General features: G+C 31.5%; 1 protein-coding gene across 1 annotated transcript; it reads left to right on the plus strand.

The window, feature by feature from the left end:
• Nucleotides 1-1,209: 1,209 nt before the first annotated feature.
• Nucleotides 1,210-24,957, plus strand: LOC127702767 (transcription factor RFX4-like). Its single transcript, XM_052207070.1, has 16 exons — nt 1,210-1,222; nt 13,832-13,930; nt 14,297-14,357; nt 15,588-15,711; nt 16,354-16,415; nt 17,890-17,967; nt 18,353-18,386; nt 18,942-19,040; nt 19,479-19,556; nt 19,805-19,968; nt 20,229-20,329; nt 21,018-21,221; nt 22,396-22,490; nt 23,687-23,804; nt 24,459-24,578; nt 24,944-24,957. Exons 1-16 carry the CDS (start codon nt 1,210-1,212, stop codon nt 24,955-24,957), a joined length of 1,464 nt encoding a protein of 487 aa, XP_052063030.1.
• Nucleotides 24,958-25,444: the final 487 nt, after the last annotated feature.

Consider the following 25,444-nt stretch of genomic DNA (forward strand, 5'->3'; position numbering starts at 1 on the left):
CAGAAGTAAAGACAAAAACAAAGTAGCCACACTATGCCCTGAGTGACCTCGGGATCGGACAAATAGATAGTTATATATTGTCCTTTATCACTAAAAGATATACATTGGGACTTATTGTATCTTTGGTCCAAGATATATCATTCTGGTAAAAAAATGGAAAATAACTACGCCAAAATAACTTGTTACGGCCAGAAATCACCTTTAAATTGTAGCCAACAAAAGACAAAAATCAATAATAAATTCAACAAGATTTATTATATAATTTTTACAAGAAATATTATACAAATAGAAATGTCAACTTAACTATTAAATTATCTGAATGTCCGATCCTAGTCTTTTCTTTATCCGGAATTCTTCTCTTATTTGTTTCGGAATCCAAATAGAATATTAATATGCCCAATAATAGTTCACAAACTAGTATGATGTTGTTAACGTAAATGAAAGTGTCAATCCAATAACTCCAGAGATCTTCTTAGAATACTAGTATATTTCTGAAGTCAGTACAATTCAGCGTCTATATATATAATTACCACGGAAACTTCTAGAACTCTGTAGAAGGGAACTTCTAGTACACTGTAGAAGGGAAATTTCTAGAACATTTTGGAAGTTTAAATTACGCATCGTAGATTATGATCATTATGCAAGTCAAATAGAAAGTTCTAATCATTCCATCAGTATCTTTGATTGTTCCAGTGATTTCTTAACATTATTTAGTAAACAACTATAAATAGTAAACAACCCAATTATGTAAACTCCTTATAAGGCCACATAAAACAAATTAGGCCAAGTCAAATAATTATAATAACTACAATCTCATAACAAACTATATGTATACCATCTGATATCTGCTCTTTAATTAAAGTGCTGTTGCTACAGAAAAGTATCTTCATTAAGCTTGATGAAAATAATTCTCTTTAAACATTTTATTTCCACTCTTTCATTATTTGTTGATTAATTTTTACTATGCTAGTATCATATTAACTTGGAAACAAATCAAGATTGGACTATTTGAATTTTTGCACAATAAAAGGTACAAGCTATATAAATGAATATTACAGAGGAGGGATACAAAATAGACATCTTGAGGACAATACATACACGAGACATATATCAAAAACATCGAAAAAATATGTGTATAGACCAAGAAAGACTTACATGACCGTTTAACACTAAAACAAAAACCAGGCAATACTAACTCTATTCAAAACCATGCATATAAGTGGTAAGTATATTATCCTACTTCACATGTAATGCATGTCCTATGATCAAAGGTCAAAGCAGGTAATAAGTCAAATTCACAAGGACCAAACTTGATTCCAGAAAGGGAAGCATTTAAGAAAATTGATGATCAATTGTGCCATATACATCAGATAAAATTATTTTCTATGCAAATTAGGCAAAACACTCATCATTTTCTCGTTTTTAATTTTTTCACATTTTCATGTCGGGGCCCTTTATAACTGACTATACGGTATGAGGTTTTCTCATTGTCGAAGGCCGAATGGTGGCCCATAATTGCTTACATCCACTTCATTTGAACTCTGGTAGATAATCATACCACATCTCCTTGTTTTTAAATCTGTCTTACATATTTTCTTACATGTATGTAAAGCCTGGAGTTAAGTCTAAGAAAAACAAGGAAAGTGGTTTTGCAACTGAAATAAACTTAACAACTTAATCAATTGCTTTACTTTAAATCTGTGGATAGACAAGTTTTACACTTATATCTTTTTATAATAGTTGAAATATTGAAACCATAACCTCATATTTTTGGTTACACTCTTTTAGTGCTAAAATTGAAAATAAAAGTGATTTGTAACGTTTATTCATATACTGCTTCTTTAAGAATGAACGCTAAATTAGAAAAAGAAGTGGAATTTAACTGAAAATTTGAACACGGCAAATTCGATTCCGTTTAGATAAATTATGCCTTGTAAATATGCACGATCTTTGACCATTTAGAACTAGGAACCCTCACAATTAATGGTTGATCGTCATATTAATTAAAGCAATAACAGATCCATTCAATATTGTTTACAATAGTTCTTAGAAAGCAATAACACATAAAACTAATTATTAGTTGTATTTTCGACATTTAACACACGTCTGTTGTTTAATCAGATGGAAGTTTGAAGATATTCATTACCCGCTCTTCTGGTTTTACTATGACAGGGACAATGTCTCGGTATTGATAAATGGACCCAGAGAACAAGCCAACACATCAAAACTTCTTTTTACAAACATTGTGAGTTATTGGTTTCTGAAATCAAATTTTCTTCTAGTACTAGAAATAAAAATCTTGACATCGTAAAGCTTAAAGCTTTACTTTTGGAAACCATACTTTAGGATAATTTTCCGAGAAGTAAATGTGTCAGATTTGTGTTTGTTTATTAAAGCTTTTTTATCATTAATATGCAGAAAATAAATGATTAATATCTGTTACAATATGCGTATAAGAAATATAAGAAACAAAACCTGTTTCAAAAAAAAATATAGCTACCCGAGTTATCTATGACTGTCTACCCAAAAAGGTACCTGGAGTATTGGAATTTGTCCAAGTTTCTCCTCGATAATGATACGACTCCCTCGCAAGGTATATCTGTTTGTCTTTACTATGCATTTCCTGTCGAATGCAAACGTTAAGAGCACACGATACAGTTTTGTTCCCAGGGTGATTTTTTTATACAAAAAATGCATACAATTTTTACCTAGTAATTCTTATTTTTTTTTTTTATTTAACTTTAACGTGCAGAGATAGTGGCACTATTTTTAGACGAGAAATCAGATTTAACGTCCCCATTCCGACCAGATGTTACTGCGTATTTATTCATCCTGCACAGCTCTTTAGTATAAGGTTTAAAGCCGAATGAGAGCGACCATATTTCTATATCCCAGAAAAATAACCCTTTTGGTATGGTTTTCAGAGGATATTCAGATTTTTATCTCACCTAGCTTAAAGTGTCAGTGTGAGCTTTTCCCATCACTTGGCGTTCATCGTCTGTCGTCGTCGTCCGTTAACTTTTACAAAGTCTTCTCCACTAAAACTTATTTAATCAACCTTGACCACACTCATCTTGATAGATAAGATAATAGATAGATAAAAATATAAATAGCGAAAATGATCAACAAGACATCATCTATAAATAAATCAACATGGCCGACATCGTCAGTCGACTCCTTATTGCCCTTTTAACGACGATTTTAGCAATTATTTGCGCTTTTGCCAATTATCTTTAAAAGATAGATAAAAGTTCAAATGGCCAAAAAGATCAACAAGACGAAATCTACAATTAAATCAACTTGGCCGAAATCGTCAGTCGACTCCTTATAGGAGTTATTGCCTTTAAATGACAATATCTTTACATAGTTTTGGCGTGTTTGCCTATTAACTTGATTATAGATAGGTAGACACTTTAAAAGGCATAAATGATCAGCAAGCCAAGGTCTGTTAACAGGTTAGCCTAGATGAAATTGTCAGTTAGACATCTAAAGATAAGTCACCTGGTCGAAATCGTCATTCGACTCCTTATACGATTTATTGCCCTTAAATGTCTAAAATGACGATTTATCACCCTGTTTTTTTATTAGGGGGGGGGGGGGGATATATAGAAGGCAGAGAGAAAAATCAGCAGTACAAGAATAACAAAAACAGAGTTTAGTCATGAACTATATTGTAGTCTACAATGTTGGACAGTGTCAATTGTTGAAGATGCACATAGACCTAGGTGAGCGACACAGGCTTTTTAGAGCCTCAAGTTTAAATATAAAGAAGTAAAGGATGTTTCTTACCATTTAATCATATATATATAAGTCATTTTATCTGTTGAAAGTGCCCGATAGGATCCCGATTTACTGTAACCATTTCCTTGTTGTAATCATTGCAAAGCGCACAATAAACCTTCTATAAGAACGTTACCCTGTGTCGGTTTCTTCTCGTCAGTGCTAGCGAGCAAAAGGTTTACTGATGAAGGTAAATCCAGAAAAGCGCTTCGGACGCATGAAATTATTAAACGTGTTGTTTTCAATTTTTTACATCACTGGGTCGATACCTCTGCTGGTGGACTATCAGTCCCCGAGGGTATAATCAGCTCAGTAGTCAGTACTTCGGTACTGACATGATTTATAACAAACCTTTCTAAAATTGTCCGTTTATAAATTTTGAAATTATAAAGTAACTAAGGTTTCAACTCCCTCATGCAAAGTTGACCTTAGATGGATTTGGCTTTTTTTTATGTATTTTTGTCATATAGCTCTTCAACTGTTTCGGTACTTATACATCCCTCGGATTTCAAATGTTTGGCTTTGAGCGTTGCTGATGAAGGTAAATCCAGAAAAGCGCTTCGGACGCATGAAATTATTAAACGTGTTGTTTTCAATTTTTTACGTTGTTGTATTTCTATGTCTGTCAGTTGTAAGTTCGCGTCTGATTATATTTTAAATTAGTACTACGGACACTGCCCAAAAACGTCCAAAGACCTGGTTTTCGAGTTATTGTAGACTTGTAAGTTTTGGTGTATTATTTGGGTTAGCTTTGACTTTATTATCGCTTCATTTCTGCTGGTATCCGTCGACTCATTTAGGGCTGTACTGCTGGTTGACTAGGTACAATGTACTGGCACATAGCGTGTATAACCAAAATTAACATCACCTAAGCTGAATCGAACCGAAACTACTTCGTAAACCAAAAAAACATTGTTTTAGGCTCCATGGCATGTTAAACAACTTTGTTGTACTATTACACCACTGACATAGGTTAGGATGAGGGTTGGTCCCTTCAAACGAGTTTAACCCCGCCACATTCTATATGTGCCTGTCCCAAGTCAGGAGCCTGTAGTTGAGTGGTTGTTGCTTTTTATTGTTTCTCATATTTGTTTTTCGTTTATTGTTTTGCATAGTTTGCTCTTATGTTGTGCTGTTACATCACTGTCCCAGGTTAAGTGGAGGGTTTGGCACAAAAAAAAACTAGTTAACCCCCGCCACATTCTGTATGTGCCTTTCCCAAGTCAGGAGCCTGTAATTCAGTGGTTGTCGTTTGTTGCTGTGTAACATATTTGTTTTTCGATCATTATTTTGTACATAAATTAGGCTTTACATTTGTCATTTCGGGGCCTTTTATAGTTGACTATGCGGTATGGGCTTTGATCATTGTTGAAGGCCGTCCGGTGACCTGTAGTTGTTAATGTCTGTGTCATTAGGTCTCTTGTGGAAAGTTGTCTCATTGGCAATCATACCACATCTTCTCATCTTTATACTAACAACTATTTTAAAACGACACAGGCACATACTCTCTTGTATTGAAAATTCTTTCATTTTGATGACAGTGAAAATTATCCATCCCTTACCCGCATCTCATGCCATTTGACCTTATACAAAAATACTTGCCATTTATTGTAAACTATAGGTTACTAAGGAAAATTGACATCAGTAAAAAAATATTTAATATCTCTTGAAAATACAAAAACGAATACAGGCATTTACTAGTAACCCGTAGATGTTTACATTCTAGTTCTTTGTTCTCTGGTTGATACATGTAGTTACTTCATTGGCAAACATACCATATTTTCTTATTTTCATAAAGAAAGCACTCTCAAGACTTATTACCCTGTACTTCACATTTGTGTCCATTTAAGTAATGGTACTCGTTCTTAAAGTCCGCTGAGAAATATTCATGCATATTAAGCTTAAAGGGAGAGAACAAAAAAGACATGTGTAGTTCTGGAAACGTGGAAGACTGAACTGAAGGAAGGTATTTTGGATATCTGCAGGAAAAATGTATGTTGGATAAGGACAGGCATTTTGCATGGTAGTATTTACCAACTTACTATCATTACTACTATATTTCTTATCATGATTTCTTTGATAGTGGGTTTCAACGTACAAGGAAGCTATTGAACTAAGGGTTCCGGATGGTGCAGTTGAAGCCTTCCCCTATAAAGTTGTACAGACGCCATCATGATTGGACTGACCATTATGAAATATCTGTGTCTGTCTTATTTTATTCAATTATAGCGACACCGAACGCGACCTATCGTCGGATGTTTATTTGCAGTGAGCAACACGCAGGTGCCACTAGTGGTTTTAGTGGGGCTCCTGTTCCTCAATCTTTTAATTCGTTTTTTGTAGTGTTATGTTGACTGTTGTATGTCTTTACGTAGTTTTTTTTACCATGGTATTATCTGTTTGTCCTTGACTTATGTATTTTCACTGAGCCGTGGTATTTTCTTCCTCATTTTAATGTGCATTCAGAGCGTTGTTGCGAATGTTCTAATATGATTAATTGATTGCTATTTGCTTAATGTCTAGTGGCAATTTTTCATGCATATTCAGGACGAAAACAATTTAACAAACAATCGAAAGGTGGGCTCTGCAGTTTGGGTCGACCAGTATATATGAAGGACAGAAAATTCAAAGCTACCACGGAAAAGGGATTTGTTGAAAACCGGGGTGTAGGCATGCAGGCCTTGCAACAGGTCACCTATAGACTCCTTAAATAGTTGTTGCAAGGGGTTTTAGAGAGTACGGAGCGTGACCATATACCTAGCTACATGAGGCATCGAATTTAACGTACCCATTCTGATCGGACGTTGTTGCGGGTTTATATATTCCGCAAAGCCAAACAGACGCCCTTTTAGCATTGGTTTTACTGTCGAATTTAAGAAATCTGGGTAATCCATTTTATATATGCCAGCAAACCCTTGAGTGTGATGACGGACAGGCTGGCACGGCGACAAGCTGTGATAATAATTACTAGTAATTTGAAATTTTCGTCTCACTAACATCTATTTTCATGACCTGCTATCAGATTCTGACTTTTATATATACAATATTAGTAATATAAATTCAGTGATGGTTGTGACCGTTCGTTACGCACATGCTCTTCAGTTTAATTTGTGTCCACAACTCCTCACAATAATCCATAGAAAGTATTTCAATGAAGGTGTTAGAAAATCTTAATTATATAATGGAAGTTTTACTTCTTTTATTTATTTTTATCAAAATGGTTTTCTGTGTTTACCATGTTAGACATATGATGGGCAATGTGTAAAAAGGGGGGTGAGGCATCACAGATATTTAATGGTATTGTGGTGCTCTGTATGTTTTTATTTTTTTTTATTTCAGTATTTTTCGCATAAAGATATAAATGAAGGGGTATGCATTTATGAGCACTGCTCACATAGTTTTAGTTCATATAGAAGATGGTCTAGGTCTTTCATTTCTGTATTCTTTAATTTTCTATGCTATTTTTCTCTATTCTTTATACTTTTTGGCCATTATTCTCTATTCTTTATATTTTAACACCTCATTATTCTCTATTTTTTATTATTTTGGTCTATTTTTCCTTATGCTTTATATTTTTTGTCCATTATTCTCTTTTCTGTATACCCCATCCACACCTTCATAGAAGTCTCATTGTTACTATTTTTTTTTTCTGACTTATCTTTCGGATGTATGTAGCAATTATAGATTAAAATTAAAACCATGAAGTACTAGCATAAAATAATAATGTAAATACAGCATGTATTTCTCTGCAGTAGATAAAACTTAATAAAATTAAATAATTTATTTTTCTTCCTTTGAAGTCTCATTAGACTACGAAACGTTAGTTTTGTATAACTCACTTCCACTTTTAAAAGTAGAATTAGTTTCCTATTTAAGGATCAAATAGAAAATTGACATCTAAAGCTAATTAGTTTTTGTCAAGGAGGAATTGAAAAGAGCAATTTACCACTTATTTTATCTTATTCACATGCCGAAATATTTTCTCTTTCAATAGACATGTAGAAGTTTAAAAGCGATTTTCTGCTAATCCGGTGATGAATAGTCGATTGATGTTGGTGTACATTGTTCTGTTATTGGTTTGCCCGTATTGATGGTTTTATACGGGTCACCAGTCAGCTAACATCTCTGACGATGAACAGCCTCATAAAATCTAATAAAATATACATATTTTTAATCATTTTTGCGATGGAAAATTTGAAATAATTAATCTTAAACTGTATTTTTCTGGAAATCCTATCCTTTAAAATAATACAGATGTTGTTTTTTTTGGGCAATTTGGAAAATTTTAGATAAAAGTCAATTTGAAATATAAATAAATTTACAAAATATTATTACATGTCAATTGAAACGCCACAAGTCTGATCACATATAGTTTTATGGTAAATTGATAAAAAACCAATTTGTTCTGTCTCAAATCATGAATATTAATACTGCTGTCAACACCCAATCAAATCACTTCAATTTCAAAACCAATAAAACATTATCCACTCCCAGGTGATGCTAAATATAGGAAAATATTAGTAATACTTGACTTTGATCTTTTTACATTGCCATTCTTAGTCAAATATAGAATAAATTCAATTAAAAGTTGTAAATTTCACTGTTGGATCAGGTCTATAGAAGGCTATGGATGATTTCGCTCCTTCCAGCGACACCACAGGTACGTTGACTTAACAATCACATAGCTAACATCTCCTAGGATCTAGATAACTGTATAGGCCTACTCCTGGGAGAGAAATTGTTCCTCCGTTTCCGAGCAAGGTTAATTCAATTTAAGTTACTAGGCTGGTGCTTTGTGAGCTTCCTTTTCAATTATCTACTAAGCAAAATTCAACACTTGTGAAATTTTACTTTTAAGTATTGCGGTGGGTTTAATAGAATATTCTATAGATAGCAGCTTTAAGTTTTATATGCATTTATATATTAATAATATCTATATTTTAGAGTTTGAATTGTGTTTAAATCGTTATGAAACAGTGAATTTGCATTTTGTTGAAAACATTCCATTCCATTCCATTTTATTTGTCTTCATTTTGATTTACGTTGATTACCGTGGTGCTTTACACGAGAGTTTAAATTTAAGGTATTAATCATTTAACCGAGAAATGTCATTTTTTTTATATCATTAGGCAATTGTAAGGTTAGAAACTTTACATTTTTACATTGACTTTTTTGTGATGGTATTAAAAATGTTAATCAAATTAAAAAAAATCTAAGGTCTAAAACACTTTCCATTTTGAGTTTTAAGCATCTCGTTTAGTAATTAAGAATTAGTGTAATTTAAATTTTACGGCATGTAGGCAATGAATATGTCTGGTCTCTTATCAATCGGAAATCAGGCCAATGACTTAGAAAATAGACCAAATGTACTCAGTTTATAAAGAATATGTAATTTAATCGTTTTGCTGTTATCTTCAATGAAAAATGTTAAAAATTAAAAATTTATCAGATGTAGATACAATTTCGTTCAATTTATTGTAATCAATTGTTTTAAAAACATAGAAGAATGTACCGTATAATTTAAATTGTTTTTTTTTGTTGTCGTCACAACCGTTATTATATTAATGTTGACTGCATTTGAGAAACATTTCTCGTTAAATCATATCTTTTGTTTGTTTTTAATTAATAAAACGTACAATCCGTGCTCTTAACTAAAATTTTCTTTTCATAAATGATAATCGGTCTTGGTTTCTAGAAGATTTTCACACATTTTACCATTGACTAACTAAACAGTAAGTCTGTTTATTTCAGCTACATGATGATACACACATATCATTTTACAATATATTGCTACTTATTGTACACCAGGGATTATTAAGTCTCTCGATCTCTCTACATGTATCTATCTATCTCTCTCTCTCCTGGCTTCTATCTACATATATTTGCACATTTAGGCGTTTTATTTGCTTTTAATTATGAAAATATACAACCTGTGCTCTTAACTATAATTTTCAATTCATAAATGATAATCGCTCTTGGTTTTGAGTAGATTTTCACACATTTTACCATTGGTTAAATAAGTCTGTTTATTCCAGCTACATAATGATACACATATTTTTTTACAATATATTGCTACGTATTGTACTCCAGGGATTATTAAGTCTCTCTCTCTCTCTCTCAGCTGACTTCTATTTACATATATTTGCACACACTCTCTCTCTCTCTCAGCTGACTTCTATCTACATATATTTGCATATTTAGGCCTTTATTTTAATTTTTTAATAAGAATGCATATTTGACTCTGCTTATGTTTTCATATGCAAATTTATAAAAAAAATATTTCGGAAACAACAAATATATTTTGGAGTGGACAATCAATTATAATAAAATACAAAATCTTTTCACATATTAGTAGGAATTCGTTAAAATATGCATTCCAAATAAATCAAAATGGACTAGATTCACCGAACATATATCTCACAAGTTAAAACTTTTTTTCCAGTATGAATCAAAACACAAAGATGAATGTTTTTGTTGTTTGACCTGGAGAACATGAAATGTTTTATAAGGGGAAATATTTGTCTGTTTCCACCCAGTTGTCCGGGTGATCTCGATTACTTCCTATGATACATTCAATACAAAGTAAATTTGCCATGAAAATGTTTATATTTTGACAAGTATTATATTGTGAAGCCACGTCTTGAGTGCCGTCATTGTAAAGTGATTTGGGACGTTTACGTGCACTAATATGATTTTAAGTATTGTATCTTTAATCCTGGGAAACTGCCGAACACCGTGCGTAGATTCTACTATCGGTTTTATTGTTAGGTTTAAGATACAATTCAGTTGCATAAATTAAACTTTAATAATAGACATAAAAGTGTAATAACATTCGGACGATTACTGACAATGAATAGTTTCTTTTTCATGTGTTCATGTGTCGTTCGTAATGCCTTTACCCTTTTCGAAGATTAAATAAAATCATACGGAAAATATGTACTTTTTTTCTTGCTCACATAAATTAAAACAAATTAAATAACTACCATTCATTTGGATACTTTCTGAATTGAAATTAACTTACTATTCCTCTAATATACTGTTGTTTATTTTGTTGTGAAATAACCCTTCATGTATCAAATTAACTAATATAGTTGAATATGAACTAACAATAATTTTCAACAAATCATACAATTTCCATAAAGAAAATGGACAACTAAAGACATACGCATTGAAAAGAGTAAAACAGACATTTAAGGTATTTTTATAGTGAACCTGCCATATGTGTATCGCGTTTGAGTTAGTTTTCATAACATCAATGTTGTCATCGAAATTTCTGTGTAGTATGTACAACCATACAAGTAAGCCATTCAAATACCAAACTTTTCTTGTTGAAATTCATTATAGGACTCAGTTCCCCACTTCTATTCTAGAGAGTATCAGATGAAGGTGCACGGACTTCTCTACCATACGTGTATATATAATCATCTGCAAGTTCTCCCTCATACAAATGAATTAATAAAAATTTATAACTCAAACATACATAGATACAAGGGCCCGTATAAGTTAAGATATCCAATCGTAATACTAATTTATCGTAGGACATGTAGAAAAATCTGTCCGTTCGGAACAAATTTTAACTTAAGTAGCTTTATGCATACTGGCCCTGGGTTTTCATCCACGAGAATTAACACAGGCACACATCAACTGAATATCCCCGTGGTTGTACTCTCCATGGTAATTGTCCACCCAGTAAACTTTCTATTGGGACTTGGTCAAGAATTTCTGTGAAGAAAACAACTTCTGATTAAATATAAATCCATACTTGAAAATATTTATATTTATATTCATTCTAGTAAGGTTTAATATATTCGGATAAAACTTAAATTAATTTTGTTCGCAGAAAAAGAAAGAATTAATCATTTTTTTATTCTTTTTAATTCGAGAGACGAAATATTCAATTATTGCATCAAATGTTTAAACACACTTCACAATAGTGTCATTTCGTTGTTACAAGAATATTAAGAAGACGACACTAATGAGAAAGAACAAATACTGGAAATTATTCACACAAAATTAATGTTTCAAATTATGTTCAAAATCTAAAATTGTTAAAACTACAAATACATGACCTAACACTAAAGAATTACCGAATCACTAATTTTCTGCTTCTTCGTTTCGGTTCATATTTCTTTTGCTGTTATTACAAAAGTAAAGTCACATTCAAATTAAAGTAACGACCTTTTAAGTAGTAACCTCATGTTTCCATTTACCTTACCACTGAACAAGATCAAATGAGTGATCATAAAACTATAGTATTTCCACTAGTCTGTCTGATGTTAGGAGCATTTTTTAATGATGAAAAGCTAGCTATAAAACCAGGTTTAACCCACCATTTTCTTCGGAAAAATGTCTGTACAAAGTCGGGAATATGACAGTTGTTTTCCATTTGTTCCGTTGGTTGATAAAGTCAAACGTTTGATTTTGTTAGTTTTTATAGATTTCCCCTCTTTGAATTTAATTTGGATTTTGGTATTTTTGTTAATACTTTTTATGATTATTATTTGGTAAACGTCCAGTGACAAATATTTCCATACATATTCATGACGAGATAATATTTAACAATACATTAGATTGGTTTATTCTGCGAAATTAAAATTTGGAATGACACTTATAAAAGGATATTTTGGGTAGAGGCAGGAATTTGACATTGTGATAGGACACATATGGACCTCTCAAAGAGGTATTATTAATATTCATTTGCGTGTAATTTGTGTGCAACCCACTAGAAAATGGGACATAGGATTATCCGTTCATATTCTTACTAAAAAAGCTGCATTTTGAAACATCAGGAGCACTTAAAAAGGCGACCAAAGAGTTCGGGTCTTGCTGATAAACGTGAGAAATCAAGGTGACCATTTTTTTTATTCTCGTGGAGTATTTTAGTGCCTATATAAAGAAGGTTACTGGTGACATTATAAAATATTGACTAAGGAAATGTTTAGAATATTTCAATATTTCATTGTCTGACGAGTTTTTATTCCACATTGTTTTTTTTTAGTTTTTATTATATTGTTCTAAGAGTCAGACCATTGTTGAAGCCTATATACCGTTACCTGTATGTCTTAATTCTTATACACTGTTTTGTTGTTTTAATTTGAAAAAAAAATGTATATTATGCCATGCCAATTAAGTATTAAATCGTGACAGTGCTTAATCGCCGACTACTGGATACCCAATGAAGTCATGTCGTACCCTTGGAATTGATAGCACATGTTTATAATTCTACGATTTCTGTCGGAATATTCTCTGCAACTATAAGTTAGAGCTTCTTGATTTTTGGTACTATTCTTCAAATTGGTAAGCAAAGAATAGATAATAATGCTGAAATAAAAAAAAATAGAGAATAATAGTCAAAATAAATAAAGAATAGAGAAAAATGGTATAAAGTTAAGGAATAAAGAAATGAAGGACCCCATCCAGACCTTCATAGATAGTTTTTTGTTTTCTCTCAAAAGCACGAGTAGGGGTAAACTTCAGTTAGTCGTAGTTTACACTACATCTGGTTTTTTTTTATACCTAAAACGAACATCATGTGCACCAAAGTCGTTATCGTAAATAAATGTGACTAACAGTGGTTTTGACCCTGTGGTACATGTACAAAGAGGCAGAAGGAATATACCAAAGGGAAAATAAAAATCGAAGAAAAATCAACAAAACCATCACACAAAACGAAACGTCTGAAATAATAATAAATATGAAAACGCTTTTCTGAATTAACCTTTATCAGAAGTGTTAAGAACCAACATTATTTTGAAAAGCCAAATATTTAATTGTAAGTGTTTCTGTTGTTCCGTTTTGTTTCCTCTTATAGTTGATGTGTTTCCTCAGTTTTGATTTGTGACCCGGATTTGTTTCAGTTAAATCGATTTATGACTATTGAACAGCGGTATACTACTATTGCCTTTATTGACACCTAGTTAGTACACATTATATTAAAATTTAAAAAAATTGTTGAAGATTCACTGCATATTTTAATGCAAACTTTGGTTTTGTTTGTTCATATCTTGAATTTGAAGTTTAAAGCTATATCCACATATATGTATTTTTAAAGATTGGTTTGATAGATGCATAGACGGAGGACGCAAGCGCCAAGATCTAAGTGAGAATATCGGAACAAGATTTTGTGAAGAGGATGATGAATCAAAATCAGGTAAGCTTTTTTATTCTATTGGAAGGTTTAGTCTGGTGTGTTATAAAAATACTTAGTATATCAGGTAAATGTGTATATAGCCACGCCTTTCATGTAAAGAATAATTACACGCCTGTTCTTAATCTTTTCAAATTAAAAGCATTTTTTTGTTAGGAAATGCACTTTTATCTCTAATTTGTCAGAAATTGATAAGTGATTTTTTGATCAAACGATTTTTAAGTGTTTTTTCTTCATTTACTTGTATACTTGGAAATATTAAGTAATAAGAATTTTGGAATTTTATTTATTCTTACACACATATTCTTTAAATGTTGGAACAAAACAATTAGAAGCTCCTTCATGTTTTTGTTTTTACAAATATTTCAGCAACTTATACTAAACTACGGTCGGCATCTAAACCTCACTCTACACCTCTGACTCTAAAATGGTAAGTAATATAATGTGAATTATTTTTTTTTATTAAGAATTATGCTTTATATGTTATGAAATGTTTTATTGATTGGTAATTATACTCTCTGAAGGAATAGATAAAATAATCACCTTGCGGAAATTTTCTGGTGTTGTTGTCTTTAATGTGTTTTTTTTTCTGAAGGAATACAAGTAACAAGTTGAAAACTTAATAATTTGAACGAATAATGTTTTAACCGTTAGTCCGATTTATATTACTTTTTATGCTTTGTCAGCTATTTCGATTCTTGTTCTACCAGTTTTCTGTACTTCTTCAATTATAAGACAAATTGGAACAAAGTAATATTTTTTTTTCTACTAAGATGGATCGTGAGACAAGTGAACATGATTTTTTGATTGATTGTTGTTTGCGTAACGTCCAGTGGAAAATATTTCACGCATATTAAGGACGAGAACAAATTAACAATAATGCTAATAGGTGTATTCTGTATTGTTGAACGACTGGGATAAATGTTGGGATTTCGACTATCACTGAAAAAGTAGGGTCTGTTGGATAGGGACAAACAGTTTGCCTTGAAACAGGCCACCGACGGATCCCCAATAGAGGTAATGCAAGGATTTTTTATGTACATGAGAGCGTGGTATTTTACTTAAATGAAGCATCGGATGCAACTACGTATTTATACATCTCGCACACCTAAACGTACCTCAAGCATCTATGCCATATATCTATATTCCATTTAAACTTTCGGGTGTTTGTTAACGTGCCCGGGAAACTAATCTTAAAGACTATATTTTGTTTCACTATTATTTATTGTGATTATGAATTTAACCATTATGTTACATTATATTGGATAATTTGCAAATGATCCAACTATCCAACAAATGTCAAAGGTCGGTTCTACATATTAAACAGTGTGGTTATCAACAATGAGCAAAACCTATGTCTTTGAATAAACAATCAGAAGTTGTTTTCCTTGTCCCATGATCTTGCCTGCGGCATAGTTCGCCGTTTTTTTTTTTATTTGTTTTGGTTTCTGCTAACCTAACTGTACACTGTAAAAATGTCCATTATGAAATGTTATTTCACATTGCGGTGTACAATGTAGTGATATTCTACGATTTGTGTGACTTAATGAAGTTACACAGCTTCTATACTGTGTTTATTCAATGTGAAAATAGAAAATCGGAGAAATATACATAGAGAATAATGGAAACGAATTATAGCTACTAAGTGCTAACATTTTAGGTTGGAAGAGAATTACGAGATAGCAGAAGGAGTTTGTATTCCACGAAGTACATTGTATTATCACTATCTGGATTATTGTGAGGCAAATGATACACAACCTGTTAATGCTGCTAGCTTTGGCAAGGTAAGCACTATACAATTTAACTAATTCAATGCTTGATGAATTTAAAACGAGCGGCCAGTCAAATATACCGTATGCTTGTAAAAAAATCAGGCTTCTAGACTTGGTTTCTTAGATCTGTTAAACTGGAACTTAAAAAATCTATTACTTGTATACTAGTAAATGTTGTAGCAAACTAAGAGTTGCATAGCAAAATAAACGACAAAAAATACACATAAGATAAAAAAATATAATGAAATGAAAAGCCAAAGTCACCGTGCTCGTTTTTAAGGATCATACACGAACAAAAAATTAATTGTTTCACTGGAAAAAAATCTAAGTGGTAAAATTCTGAAAACAGATTTCAGGAGAGAGAACTTATAAATTGCTAACTCAATAGAAAATACAAAAATTATGTCACGATACCCGTTTTTTTTCAAACTACATTAATAGTACATTTCTTGTAATATTATAGTTTAAACCTTGGAATAATAAAGTTAATAATATGGCTGAATTATTATATCAATAAGGAATCGGATTTTTCATTATGACTTGTTGAACTGTTTGAAATGAATTCTGTTGATATTATTTCATAATTCCATATGCGTCGTCATATTAAAATCATAATGAATGTTCTGTATTGCAAAACTATTTTTTGCTCTTTAGATCATTCGACAACAGTTTCCACAAATTACTACTCGGAGACTAGGGACCAGGGGACAATCAAAGTAAGTCAGTAAACTTAAGTTGTCTGTAAATAGGAAAATCCTAAATAACAAGTAAGTACACTACCGCTTTTTCTGGAAGAACTTTCATCTGGTACGATTGAGTCAAAGATTTGAGAGGTCATACATGTATACATAAAACAGTTAAGAGCATAAAAAGGGCCTTAACAGAACGCTCGAACTCATTCAACGTAAACTATTCCTAGAGAAGTTTTAACCTTTAGTTAATTTAAGTACAAATAGATAATTTATTAAGTACAAAGTAGGATGTAAGATTAGAGCCATTATGCTTTGCCCCCCAAATTTCAGAAAAGGTTAAATTATATATATAAGACTTCCAAAAATATGGTAATCTTATTGATACATAATAAAGTTAATATAATCTGGAGACTTTATTGCAGAAACACCTTAACTTTGTAAAATACATCTTATAGTAGAATATCTTTTTGGATAAAGCCTTAGCTCATATGCCAAAAAAATAAGACAATATTCAAAAATAAAAATACTGATGTCTTATGAATATTTTAAGCATGTTATTTGGTAGATTTATAATTCAAGGGGCATTACATGTGACCTTTTCTCCTTTAGAATTAAATGCATCGATCATTTAATTAAATCATAAAATTACCGAATAACGTCACTACTTGGTGGATGGTACAGTGGGGAACTGCAAGTCGGACAAGAAGCGACACTGACCACGTGGAACATATAGTAATATACATGTTACAAATGTCCTTGCACACCACACATGTTTCTGGAATAACCTTCATGAGCCAAGGTCGAGATCAAACGTTTGGAAGGTCAAATACATAAGACATCCAGAGTATCAAAACCAAAAAGGGCCTAAACAGAATAACCGTAATCGTTAATAGAGAACCTGAGCAGACTGAAGTCTTGTGAAAACAATTTAGAGTGACTATTTTAGTAACTGAACCCATTTTAATCAAACACATAACTAATCATAATAAATATTAAGTACAAAAGGGTTCAGTTTAGATAGCATTCAGCTTTCACTTTTAAAGGCTATAAACTTTCTAATATCAAATAATTACTTTATTGTTTGTTACATAACGTTATGCCAAGTGCACAATTTGCATGGATTTCCAGGACGACATCAGTGCATGCCAATTCAATAGAATAAGTAGCATAAAGCTTTGATCTGCTTTAAGGTTCTTCAATACTCGTCTAGCTCAATACGATGAGCTCTTGACATTTTACAAAAACGTCTATAGTCAGGTAGAATGTCCTACAATTTAATAAAAAAAAAAAAAAATACATGTAGTTGATTATTTTGTATTGCCAATGGAATGATTAAATGATTAATTGGTTGATTGTTCATTGCTAAAACGTAATGTAGTGGAATGAAATTTTACTATAATTCAATCAGTGACATACATTGTAGATTGGATTTTTCTAACCGTATATTATGAAAAATATCCGACAAGATTATATATGCATTACTCTTTTTATATTTAAGGTATCATTACTATGGAATAGGTGTTTGTGAGTCCTCTAAGTATTATGATGTCATATATTCTGCTAAAGGTGTACAAAAGTGAGTATAAAATAGAATACATTCTCCATATAAATCACCTTGTAAAAACAGAAATAATCAAATGTGTAATAAAAATAAACATCTCATTCCTTTTTTTTTTTTAGTGTTACAAACGTTTAATGCATTTGCTCTCTTTATGTGAAACCATTTTAAAATTACTACATTGCATGCATTTATATGATGACCAAGGAACCTTTTTAAAAAGTAGAGTTTTTAATTGAATGTTGGTCTTTTAATGATTTATGTTTTATTGTAGTGATCGAACTTATTGGAAATTAATTAATGAAATAGATATGTATATATATAAATAAGGTAACTGAAAATGCAAAATTAAGGAAAAAAAACCACTTCTGTTACCCCATCATGTGTTTGTTTTCAATTATAGTTCATCTGAAGGGAAAAAAGAAAACTCGAAACAGGTAAATGTAATTTAATGTTGGTCTACAAACAACAATTTATAGTTAACTATATAGTAAGATAAAGTTATCTCATTAAAGAGAACGAATCAAATGTAAAAGAAGCGATGAATTCGTGGATGAAACTGCATTAAGATTAGTATACAAAAGAAAATTTAGTATATAAAAATTGGAAGTTGAATGATTGACATTGAGACAAGTGTCTATCAAAGCATTTGTAATTTGAATATCTACAGTAGGTCTAATGATAGACCAAGATCCCTACAGTGTTGCAAGTTTACTAAGAGACTTGATTTAACATGTACACATATTATGATTTGTTCTATAAATGATAAAGTATACCTTAGATATTAATTATAATGGTTCATCTTTAATAACATGATGGAAGAACATAAACATTTTGTACTTTTGCAAATTGTTAGGTATATTACTCCTCTCATCTGTACTGTAATGCATTATTTATCTTGTCAACATGTAAACTAATGTATGACTGTTGTAACAACAGAAATTTCCCAGGAAAACACGATATACAAGTAAATGATTTAAAACATATTTCAGATAGTGGCATATTCGCCAAGATCCAAACTCGGCACATTGTTACCAGAGTTTCCTGATATCAAAGATATCAAACTTCCAACAAATATTCAAGAAGACAAGGTACATTTTTAGTGATTTCATACGATATTTTGTGAGTAGTATTGGTCATGATTGAAACAATTTCCTGAATATCATTTACTTTTACTTACTTTGAAAAAAATTGATGTACGACTGCTGATTAATGTTTAAATGGCGTTTTATTGACCCGATGAATTAAAACATTAAATCAGTTCATATGGATTAAAAAAAACAGAGCGAAGAGGGAAGATACATGTAATTTTTATTTCTTGAGGAGGATATTTTGGTGATCGTGAGAAATGTTGTCTGTCAAAATGCCATATGGAGGAGCTATATATGTATTTATATTCGATGTTTTTAAAAAGAGTCTTGCAAAACATGCAAAAAAGGAGCGTTATAGACTTTTGTCATCATAATTGGTCATTTTAGTTGTCCTTGCGAGAAGAAAGCAATGATTTAACAAACTTAATTTGATTTCAGGTGATTACATTTATGATGATGTACAGAACTCATTGCCAGAGAATACTTGATACCGTCATACGTGCTAATTTTGATGAGGTAAAGTAAACCCGAGTATAAAAAGCTTTTTTAAAAGCTAACTTTTACAAGAACTCTCCCATTTGAGGTAAAACAACCATATGACTGTATCCAACAATCCTGTCATTACGAGCTACTAGTAAGGGAACCGAGTCTGTAATAATATCCTGTACTTTGTGAAGCGCATTCCTCAAATATCAAAATCCTTTTTTAGTTACTAAAATGAATGAGATATTACGGTTTTTATTACCCTTTTTCTTTTCTTTCAGGTGCAAAGTTTCCTCTTACATTTCTGGCAAGGAATGCCACAGCATATTATACCAATCTTGGATTCTCAGACAATAGTATTGTTGGTTGGTGTATGTGATTCCATCTTATATAAAGCAATTGCAAATGTGTTGATGCCAACAGTTCTACAACCACTACCAGAAAGGTAATAAACAGATACGTCTACATACTTATAATTTGCAATATTAAAAATGCATGTTTTTAATGCATCTTTTGGGATTAACTATATCAACTGGAACGTGGTACTTAGTACGTTCATCGTTTCCTCTTTTCAATTTTATTATAGGAGCGAAACTTAATCCTTTAAAGTCTTTTAAAGAATATTTGTAAATTTGAGGTTTGATGTGCACATTCGTATTCTTTCGTCAATGATATCATTATGTTTATTAATCTATTTGTTTACAGTTTAACACAAGTGATACGGCGCTTTGCCAAACAGCTAGATGAATGGTTGATAATTGCGCTAGACGCACTTCCTTGTGGTTTGCAGAAAATAAAATTCGACTGTATGTTTCACATTTTTTATTATCATTTTTGATAAATAAAGGCAAATTGGACCTTATATTGATTTGGCTATTAATTTTAAGTCCTTTTTGGTCATATAGATCCTCAACTGTTTCACTTCTTACACATCTTGAATTTTTCTTCGTTGCGTGCATACATGTCCAATTGTACGGAAAGGCTTCGAAGGCATTCAAACTGGAGTATGTTCAATTGTACATGTAGAGTATCATTCAAACTGGAATAATACAATTACTAATTCAACAGCGATACGTACAGTTTGCGGCATGCGATGCACATTTATCAAAATTTAAACTCGCTTTCTGAGACAAACTCCTGGATTTTATTTTAAATTATAGAGGGTTATGTTACCTCAAGCTTTCCAAAAAAAAAAAGAATAGCGAAAGTTTAGCAAAGTCAACTTGGCGTAGTGGAGTAAACTTTTAGTTTTTGTAATGATTAAAAAAATATTAACTTGAGAATTTATTCAAACCTCTTTAATAAATCGTGGTCAATTTCAAACACTACTATTGCTATTATGTAAAATATACACGTTTAGCAAGACATGATTTTTATAACAATATAATAGTTTTAAAAGTACGTTTAACTCTCATGATTAATATACTGGTACATTGACTTAATTTTGTAAGCTGACAGGTTTTGATAATAAAGGTTGTAATTTATGTATTACAGTAGCAAGAAGATTTGCCCAGGTTCTTCGACGACAAACGTCATTGAACCATTTATGCCAAGCATCTCGTACTGTAGTCCATAGTTCGGAAATAACGTCACAGATGCTCGATGATTGGCTGAATGTCGATAGAAACAGTATTATTAAACAAACATTGTACACAATGGACAATTACAGTGAAAATGATCATCAAATTATCGTACAGTGTAAGTGTACTAATACTTCTTATCGCAGTTGGTGCTGCTTATGAACCTTTGACTCTTTCATATAGATAATATCACAACGTTTTCCATAATGTACTTATTTGGACCATGACACCTTTTAAGGTCAAATAGATAATAGAATTTATGCATTGTGAAATTTATAAAATTTTCCTGAACGTAGAAATGTATACATTCAAAAACATGGTATAACATATATTACAGAAATATGGAATTCTAAACATCATTTGAAACATCTTACATAAAAAAGAGAAATAATTCTTCTCGTACAAATAAAAATAAAAAAAAAAACAGTCATCGATAGAATTGATAATTCTTCGGGATAGAGTTTGCCTTTACCAAAAAGTTCTGGAAATAAAATATGGATGAACCCATCCTCCTTTGCTTTAATCTTTCACAAAATGTGTAAACATTGTTTGGTTTGCATATTATTAGTTTTCAGCATAATTATTGGTTCCTAAATTAGATATATTTTTGTACTAGTTATCTTCCTTTTTCAAATCAAAGATTGAATTTAAGAACAAGTTTTCAGTTCTGACATTTTGTAAAAACGTCTTAAAAATAAAATCTTGTATGTTTCCGTTTCTCTAAAATATCATTTTAAAGAAGAAGGTATGATACGACTATTTTGTCCCCTTGCATTTGAAAATCAAAAGACCTTTTCAAGGAACATATTTCAGATTGTTTTCAAAACATAAGTTTATTTAAGTTTTGTCTTCCTTGAAAACGCCAAATAGCCTACTTTTTAGGTTTTGTGATATATATTTATACATACGAAACAACCTTTGTCAGCCATGTATATTGCTAAACACTATACATATGATTAAAGTTAAACTGAATACAATATTTTCATCAATAAATGTTTTATTAATATTTGAAAAAAATTAATACATGCAACACTGTCATCCATGAAACATATATTTATATTGTATATTTTAATATCTCTAGATGCATATATATGTTTCAAAATGTCAACACGTTTGTGATAATAATTTACGAATTTAGTAAAATAAGAGTTGAAAAAACATGTTACAGTTTCCCTTCACCATATACAATGTCTGATTGCAAACTATATAGACATCCCTGACATTGTGATCACCAAATAAATGTGGGCCGTCAAAATATATAAACATTTCTTTTATCATTATCTTATTCACAGTGTGTTCAGAATTTGAGAAACTGCTGGAAGACCAGGCACCACTAGAATCGTACGTTGAATGGTTAGATAGTATGGTAGATCGTTGTGTAGTCAAGGTATAATTCACAGTTTCTTTGTTAACCTTATTTTCCACTTTTTTTTATACAAAAGATTGAACCAATCGTGCCAGAGTTAATGATTGTAAATATTTTTTAATTCTAATTCAATAAACCAAATTTATAACTTTTCCAATATGGTTTTCAAGTTACATTTAAAAAAAAAAGATTATTGGATAATACAAAATCACACTGATTTCAGTGCACGCGGAACGTGTTTGAAATTACTTTCATTCGGGACGCACACGAACAAATGTTTCCAAATTAACACATAAGAGAGCATTAAATTGAAATCGTCTAAACAAAACAGCCAAACATGAAAGTTCAACATTACCTGAGAAATTGGAAACATAGTTTAAGTACAGTTTCATCAATTCTAAATCAATTCAAACAGTCGAAATGAGTCATGTAAATCACGCCTGTACCAAATATACAAGTATGTTCATTATGACCGTTTTCAAGTAATTCTTCGTTATTTTAATGTTATCTATGGTTGAAAAGATATACGATAATAATGAGACAGCAACTAAATCATCACGAAAAAAAACAACACATGGAGATCCAATTGCGGTATGTTTCGTAATACGAAATAAACGCATCAAATCATAAATTTGGTCAAAAGTAGTTTACCGATGTATAATTCTCATAGATCGATTAAGAAGGTTCACACCAAGATAACACACTGAGAACATCGTATATCTTCAAAAGGTGCGTCGACAGTGTCAGTGTCTCCTGCTATAAATACATCATCCGCCATGCGAATCCACACTCAGTCAAAATGTCTCATTCGGGAATGGGACACAATCGGAAAAATTACAGATCAGACGACTATTATGATATCTACAGATTCAACCCAGAGAAAACATGTCGCTTATGAGTTGAGACACAGTTACATCTTTTCGGTATTCCCATTCGTAATTCTGACCGTAAATCTTTTGCAGTTTTGATTTAAGTCGTTTTTCCTCATAACTCTTGTTAAGCGAGTTTTTGTGTAAGGATCAAATCCCTGTTAATGAAGTCCGTGTGGTGTAACATAAAAATGTGTTTTTTTTTAATTATCCTCGTACATTGTAGTGACAAACAATATGGAAGGCAATTCAAAATAGTAAGATAGTAAAGCCCCGAGGACCTTTTTTTATCTATGTTTTTACAAAAAAAAGCAATTATATCACTTATTTGACAATCTTATCTTGAAGCCAAGCATGAAGAAATGTGGAACATTACGAAGAATCGCCCGACAGTTTTTGCTTATGTGGTCTTGCTTTGGGACGAGAATTATAAGAGATATGACGCTGCACAGCTCACCTAGTTTTGGTATAGTATTTTTAATATTAGTTTCTGATCTTCTCATTGAATTCTGGCGATTATTATGAAATGAAACAGTTACATAAATATCAAGATATTTATTGATAAATAAAGGCAACAGTAGTATACCGGTGTTCAAAAGTCATAAATCGATTGAGAGAAAACAAATCTGGGTAACAAACCAAAACCGAGGGAAACACATCAACTATAAGAGGAAAACAAATGAACAACAGGAACACCGAAGTGCAACAAAAACAACGGCCAACACACATAGAAACGATCTATTTGATAACAACTGCCATATTCCTGACTTGGTACAGTACATTTTAAGAAATAATGGTGGGTTGAACCTTGTTTTATGGTATGCCAAACCTCCCGCTCTATGACAATGTTAAAAATATCGTTAAAACGCTACGTGACTGAAATACAGCACGAACACACGACATTGACATTGAATATTTGTTGTAAGGTACAGGTTATTTTACAATGATTTCCAAAAGGCCTACTAGACTGATATTCTATCAGTAACTGTAAAATTTCAAATAGAATAATATTATTTAACTTTTATATGATTTTTTTTCACGATCAGACATGCTTAAACAATATTCAGATGCATTATAATATGTATAGAGGTGATATGGCATATTTTCAACATTATTTCAGGATCCTTTCATCTGATGCATCTGATGTTTGATGACTATGTTTTATATTTGGTGGAGAGCCTACACAGTCAGGAACGCGCAAATGAGTTTCTAAGAATTGTCAAAGGGGATGAAAAGGATGGTAGGTTAAAGTCATATTTTTGTAGCTGTTTCGTACTTTAAGTTAATAAATTTGGAACATTTATTATAGTTTTTTCTATTTCATTTTGTTTCTGTGCTATTATGATTTGTTTATCTTATTTCTTAATCGTGCATTCATTTGTGTTACAAACTTCTACTCAGTTTGAATTTTAAATGTGAAATCTTCCAAATTTGGTACGTTCGAAGATATCTCTAGATTGTGCTTCATAGAAAACGCTCACAGGCAATTTTGGAAAGCTACCAATTTTTGAGCTATATAATTAATGATAGGCTGAAAAAATAGCCCGAACAATTTATATGGCACGACAAAAATTAAAATAAGTTACCATGAACTCTCTTGTACAGAAAAAAAAGACTGATTGTGATAAAACGATTACAATCACTTACTTCTATATAGATAACAAAACGGTATCTATATCTATAAGTAGCAGTGCAGCATAACAAAAAGTAAAATAACAAAAAAACCGAACTCCAAGGAAAACGGAAATTCCCTTATCAAATGGCAAAATCAAAAGCTCAAACACATCAAACGAATGGAAACAACTGTCATATTACTGACTTGGTACAGACATTTCCTTATGTAGAAAATGGTGGATTAAACCTGGTTTTATAGCTAGCTAAACCTCTCACTTGTATAACAGTCGCATAGAATAACAAGTGAGGGGTTACTCTATAAACTATAAGGATAAAATATATCATATAGATAACTCACAAAAACAGTTGTTTAAGGCGTGTGACAGCTGGCGTAAATATCAATGAGTAATTGCTATCAGAGTATGGAAGCGTATGGTCCATCGATATAACAAATGAAAGCAAAGCTAATTATTTGCATGTATAACTGGTAAC

Source organism: Mytilus californianus, unplaced genomic scaffold (assembly GCF_021869535.1).
Source record: "Mytilus californianus isolate M0D057914Y unplaced genomic scaffold, xbMytCali1.0.p SCAF_5, whole genome shotgun sequence".
In the NCBI taxonomy this organism is placed as follows: Eukaryota; Metazoa; Mollusca; class Bivalvia; order Mytilida; family Mytilidae; genus Mytilus; species Mytilus californianus.

Bases quoted from the DNA above. Each gene is read 5' to 3' on its own strand.
- LOC127702767 (XM_052207070.1), top strand. The intron at 19,041-19,478 runs GTACATTTTTAG...ATTTGATTTCAG, and splicing joins CAAATATTCAAGAAGACAAG to GTGATTACATTTATGATGAT. The intron at 21,222-22,395 runs GTAAGTGTACTA...TCTTATTCACAG, and splicing joins TCATCAAATTATCGTACAGT to TGTGTTCAGAATTTGAGAAA.